We start from the raw sequence: 6434 nt of genomic DNA on the forward strand, positions 1-6434 counted from the left end.
CTAAATGTCTCTGGATGTCCCTTGGTGTCCCTGGACATCCCTGAATATCCCTGGATGTCCCTAAATGTCCCTGGACATCCCTGGATGTCCCAGAATGTCCCTCGACATCCCTGGACATCCCTGGACATCCCTGGATGTCCTTAAATGTCCCTAAATGTCCCTGGATGTCCCTGAATGTCCCTGGATGTCCCAGAATGTCCCTCGACATCCCTGGACATCCCTGGATGTCCTTAAATGTCCCTAAATGTCCCTAAATGTCCCTGGGTGTCTTGGACATCCCTAAATGTCCCTGGATGTCCCTGGGTGTCCCTGGGTGTCCCTGGGTGTCCCTGGATGTCCTAAATTTCCCTGGACATCCCTGGATGTCCTTAAATGTCTCTGGGTGTCACTAAATGTCCCTGAACATTCCTTGACATCCTTGGATGTCCCTTGGTGTCCCTGGACATTCCCTGGATGTCCCTGGGTGTCCCTGGGTGTTCCTAAATGTCCCTGGGTGTCCTGGACATCCCTGAATGTCCCTGGATGTCCCTGGATGTCCCTGAATGTCCCTGGGTGTCCTTGAATGTCCCTGGGTGTCCCTGGATGTCCCTGGATGTCCCTAAATGTCCCTGGACATCCCTAAATGTCCCTGGGTGTCCCTGAATGTCCCTGGACGTCCCCACTGACCATTCCCATCGGCAGGACGATGCCACCACCACCACCATGAGGTGACAAAACCTCGGGAATTCCGGGAATTCTGGGAATTCTGGGAATTCCATTGGCAGCCCTGACCTGCTGGTAGAAGTAGAGCAGCGTGGTCCTGTCCTCCTGGAAGCTCTCCATGAAATCCTGGGGCAGGTAGCGGATCTGGAGGTCGTACCTGCCGCGAACCCGTCCCTGATGCCACCGGGAATTCCCAGGGGTGGTGGGGGACACCGAGGGGACAATGCCACCACCTCCCCCAACCCCCCCAAGGGGGGGGGGTGTCCCCACCTCCACTCGGCTTCCAGGTGGAGGCACTCGTATTTGTCCTGGACCTGGCCCACGGTCAGCAGGGGGTGCAGCCAGTGGATCTCCTCGGATTTGACGTGCTTGAGGCGCAGCCCGTAGCACTCGGGCAGGCGGACGGACGGCCCGATCCGACCGCTCAGCAGGATGGAGTGGATCACCTCCTGGGAAAGGGGGGGAAACCACAGGGATCTGGTGAGGTGGGATCTCGAGGGATCAAGTCATTTGGGGGAAAACACAGGGATCTGGTGAGGTGGGATCCTGTGGCATTAACTCCTGGGAGAAAACCCCCAGGGATCTGGTGAGGTGGGATCCTGTGGCATGAACTCCTGGGGTAAAAAGCCCAGGGATCTGGTGAGGTGGGATCCTGAGGGATCAATTCCTGTGGGGAAAAGCCCAGGGATCTGGTGAGGTGGGATCCTATGGGATGAACTCCTGGGGTAAAAAGCCCAGGGATCTGGTGAGGTGGGATCCTGAGGGATCAATTCCTGTGGGGAAAAACCCCAGGGATCTGGTGAGGGGGGATCTCGAGGGATCACCTCCTGGAAAGGGGAGAGGGGGGAATAAACCAGGGATCTGGTGAGGGGAGATCCTGAGGGATCACCTCCTGGAAAGGGGGGAGGGGAAAAAAAACCAGGGATCTGGTGATCTGGGATCTCGAGGGATCAATTCCTGGGGGGAAACCCCAGGGATCTGGTGAGGTGGGATCCGACAGGATTAACTCCTGGGGGGAAAACCCCAGGGATCTGGTGAGGGGGGATCCTGAGGGATCAGCTCCTGGGGGGTGGGGGGAAGAGGGATCCACTCCTGGGGAAAAATCCCCAGGGATCTGCTGAGGTGGGATCCGATGGGATGAACTCAAGGGAGGAAACCCCAGGGATCTGGTGAGGTGGGATCCTGAGGGATCAGCTCCTGGGGGTGGGCGGAGGAGGGATCCACTCCAGGGATCACGGAATGGTTTGGGTGGGAAAGGAGTGAAGATCACGTCCAGGTCCAGCCCCACCATGCCAGGGTGACCCAAGGTTTCCTTGGACGCTGCCAGGGATCCTCTGGGAATCCCAGCCCAGCCAGGAATTCCTTCCCAAGATCCCCAAGATCCCCAAATCCTGACCCTCTGGCCGTGCTGGGAGCCATTCCCTGTCCCACCATTCCAGGCCCCTTTCCCAAATCCCTCTCTGGCTCTCCTGGATTGGATCCAGCCCCATCCCGACTCCTCCTGGAGAAGGAATTTTGGGATCCAGGGGCTTCATTTGGAATCTCGGGACTCCAGGCAGGGTCTCCCTTCCCTTCTCCATCCCCAAATTCCATAAAAATCCCTGGGGATGGATCCTGAGTGTCCTTGATCCCAGAATCCCGGGATGGTTTGGGATGGGATCCATGGACCTTCAATCCCATCCCAGGGACACTTCCACAATCCCAGGGTGATCCAAACCCACCCTGGACACTGCCAGGGATCCAGGGATTCTCTGGGAATCCCAGCCCAGCCAGGAATTCCTTCCCAAGATCCCACATTCCCAAGCTCCCCTTTCCCACTGGAAGCCATTCCCTGCCTCTGCCCCTCCAGCTCTTTCCCAATCCCAGCTCTCCTTCCCTCTGGAAAGGCTCCAAGGATTCCCTGGGATCCTTGGGTGCTCCTCAACCACGTGGGAAACGCGGCTGGAAGGAGCTGAATCCGACCAATCCCAGCCTCAAATTCCCAATCCCACCCCAAATTCCCTCAATCTCTGGCCCCAAACTCCCAATCCCAACCCTGAATTGCCAATCCAAGCCCCAAATCCCCAATCCAAGCCCCAAATTCCCAATCCCAGCCCAAATTCCCAATCCCAGCCCCAAATTTCCCAATCCCAGCCCTGGAATTCCCAATGCCAACCACAATTCCCAATGCCACCACAAATTCCCAATTTCTGTCCCAAATTCCAATCCAACCCCAAATTCCCAATCCCAGCTCTTATTTCCCAGCTCCAATCCCAATCCCAGCCCCAAATTCCCAATCCCACCCGGATTCCCAATCTCTGCCCCCAATTCCCAATCCCAGCTCTTAATTCTCAATACCATCCCAAATCCCAATCCCAGCCCGAAATCCCCAATCCCAACCCCAAATGCCCAATCCTCACCCCAAATTCCCAGTTCTGCCCCAAATTTCCAATCCCAGCTCAAATCTGCCATCCTCACCCCAAATTCTGAATGCCAGCCCCCAATCCCAAATACCAACCCCCAAATCCCCAATCCCAACCCCAAATTCCCAACCCAACCCCAAATCCTCAAATTCCCACCCCAAATTCCAAAACTCCCACCCCAGAATCCCAATCCCAGCCCCGAATTCCCAATCCCCAACTTGAGCCCTGAATTCCCAGTTTCTGGCCCAGATTCCCAATTCCCAACCCCAAATTCCCAATCCCACCCCAAATTCCCAATCCCAACCCCGAATTGCCCACAATTCCCAATCCCAGCTCTTAATTCTCAATACCATCCCTCAATTCCCATCCCAGCCCTAAATCCCCAATCCCAACCCAAATCCCCAATCCCAACCCCAAATCCCAAACCCCCAAATCCCCAAATTCCAATCCATCCCGAATTCCCAATCCCAACCCCAAACTCCCAAATTCCCAATTCCCACCCCAAATTCCCACCCCAAATTCCCAATCCCACCCCAAATCCCCAATCTCAGCCCCAAATTCCCAATCCCACCCCAAATCCCCAAATCCCCAATCCCCAACCCCAAATTCCCAAATTCCCAACCCCAAATTCCCAATCTCTGCCCCAAATTCCCAATCCCAGCTCTTAATTCCCAATTCCATCCCCAAATTCCCAATTTCTGTCTCAAATTCCCAATCCCAGCCCCAAATCCCCAATCCCAACACCAAATCCCCAATCCCAACCCCAAATCCCCAATCCCACCCCAAATCCCCAAATCCCCAAATCCCCAACCCCAAATTCCCAATCCCAAATCCCCAATCCCCACCCCAAATTCCCACCCCAAATTCCCAATCCTGCCCCGAATCCCCAATCTCAGCCCTGAATTCCCAATCCCACCCCAAATCCCCAAATCCCCAATCCCCAACCCCGAATTCCCAATCCCAACCCCAAATTCCCAATCCCAACCCCAAATTCCCAATCTCTGCCCCAAATTCCCAATTTCTGTCTCAAATTCCCAATCCCAGCCCCAAATCCCCAATCCCAGCCCCAAATTCCCAGTTCCACTCCTGAATCCCCAATCCCACCCCAAATTGCCCATCCCAGCCCCGAATTCCCAATCCCAGCCCCAAATCCCAACACCAAATCCCCAACCCCACACCAAATTCCCAATTCCACTCCTGAATCCTCAATCCCAGCCCCAAATCCCCAAATTCCCACCCCAAATTCCCAATCCCAACCCCAAATCCCCAATCCCCACCCCAAATTCCCAACCCCACCCCAAATTCCCAATTCCACTCCTGAATCCTCAATCCCAGCCCCAAATTGTCAACCCCACCCCAAATTCCCAATGCCAACCCCAAATTCCCAATCCCCACCCCAAATTCCCAATCCCAACCCCAAATCCCCAACCCCAAACCCCCAAATTCCCACCCCAAATCCCCAAATCCCACCCCCAAATACTCCACCCCAAATCCCCAATCCCCACCCCAAATCCCCAACCCCAATTCCCCAATTCCCACCCCTAATCTCCAATTCCCAATCCCAACCCCAAATCCCCAATCCCCACCTGAAATCCCAATCCCACCCCAAATCCCCCAATCTCAGCCCCAATTCCCAATCCCAACCCTGAATTCCCAAATTCCCAATCCAACCCCAAATCCCCAATCCCAGCCCCAAATCCCAAATCCCCAACCCCGAATTCCCAATCCCAACCCCAAATTCCCAATCCCACTCCTGAATCCCCAATCCCAGCCCCAAATCCCCATCCCCAACCCAAATCCCCAATCCCAGCCCCAAATCCCAAATCCCCAACCCGAATTCCCAATCCCAACCCAAATCCCCAATCCCACTCCTGAATCCCCAATCCCAATCCTAAATCCCCAATCCCAACCCCAAATTCCCAATTCAACCCAAAATTCCCAATCCCAGCTCTTATTTCCCAATCCCAGCTCCAAATTCCCAACCCCAAACTCCCACCCCAAATCCCAACCCCAAATCCCCAAATCCCCAAATCCCCAAATCCCCAAATCCCAAACCCCCCAATTCCCAGCCGGCATTCCCACCTACCCGGATCTCGGTGGCCACGGAGCACTTGACCAGTTTGAAGTTCTTGCCCAGGTTGAAGCTGTTGCTGTAGAAGCAAACCTTGAGGATCCGCGTCTCCTCCTGCTCCCGCCCATCCCGGAGCGGATCCCGGTGAGGATCCCGGTGAGGATCCCGGTGAGGATCCCGGTGCGGATCCCGGTGAGGATCCCGGTGAGGATCCCGGTGAGGATCCCGGAGATCCCGGTCGGTGTCGGTGGTCTCCAGGAGGCCGGGCAGGCTGCGGCAGGAGCTGCTGCGGGGCCGCGCCGGCGGCTCGGGGAGGGCGGCCATGCTCGGGAGAGCGCCGGGGGCGTCAGCGGAGGAGCATCCCTTCCCTGCGGGAACCGCGGCGCTGTCACCTCCATGGGGACAATAGTGTGTCACTGTCACCTCCACGGGGACAATACTGTGTCACTGTCACCTCCACGGGGACAATAGTGTGTCATTGTCACCTCCACGGGGACAACACCGTGTCACTGTCACCGCCATGGTGACACTATCCCATCCCTGTCACCTCCACGGGGACAACACCGTGTCACTGTCACCTCCACGGGGACAACAGTGTGTCACTGTCACCTCCACGGTGACACTATCCCATCCCTGTCACCTCCAGTGACACCTTTGTGTCCCCGTCACCGCCATGGTGATACCACTGTGTCCTCAACACCTGCTCGGTGATACCACTCTGTCCCTGTCACCTCCACGGTGACACTTCCCCATCCCTGTCACCTCCATGGTGACACCTCTGTGTTCTTGTCACCTCCATGGTGACACTTCTCCATCCATGTCACCTCCATGGCGACACTAGCCCATCCCTGTCTTCTCCATGGCGACATTACCACGTCCCTCCATGGTGACACCTCCCCATCCATGTCACCTCCATGGTGACAATGCTGTGTCATCGTCACCTCCACGGTGACACTATCCCATCCCTGACGCCTCCAGTGATGCCTCTGTGTTCTTGTTACCTCCATGGTGACATCACCACATCCATGTCACCTCCCTGGTGATAAAACCGTGTCCCTGTCACCTCCACAGTGACACTACTGTGTTCCTGTCAACTCCATGGTGACACTTCCCCATCCTTGTCACCTCCATTGTGACACCACTGTGTCCTCATCACCTCCAGGGTGACACCTCTGTGTCCCAGTCACCTCCAGGGTGACAACACCGTGTCACTGTCACCTCCACGGTGACACTATCCCATCCCTGTCACCTCCATGGTG

General features: G+C 56.1%; 1 protein-coding gene across 2 annotated transcripts; it reads right to left on the reverse strand.

Annotated features, from left to right (window-relative positions):
• Positions 1–585: 585 nt before the first annotated feature.
• Positions 586–6428, reverse strand: LOC127061277 (protein-tyrosine kinase 2-beta-like). Of its 2 annotated transcripts, none has more exons than XM_050987909.1 (4): positions 5630–6428; positions 5191–5567; positions 973–1151; positions 586–859 (listed from the first exon to the last, which is right to left on the reverse strand). In XM_050987909.1, the coding sequence occupies exons 1-4, from the start codon at positions 5652–5654 to the stop codon at positions 619–621; spliced, it is 822 nt and encodes a 273-aa protein (XP_050843866.1). In that variant the 5' UTR covers positions 5655–6428; the 3' UTR covers positions 586–618. The 2 variants fall into 2 exon arrangements, with proteins under 2 accessions (XP_050843866.1, XP_050843867.1); XM_050987910.1 differs by having other exon boundaries at positions 5599–6428.
• Positions 6429–6434: the final 6 nt, after the last annotated feature.

The sequence above is a fragment of the Serinus canaria genome, unplaced genomic scaffold, assembly GCF_022539315.1.
Source record: "Serinus canaria isolate serCan28SL12 unplaced genomic scaffold, serCan2020 HiC_scaffold_445, whole genome shotgun sequence".
In the NCBI taxonomy this organism is placed as follows: domain Eukaryota; kingdom Metazoa; phylum Chordata; class Aves; order Passeriformes; family Fringillidae; genus Serinus; species Serinus canaria.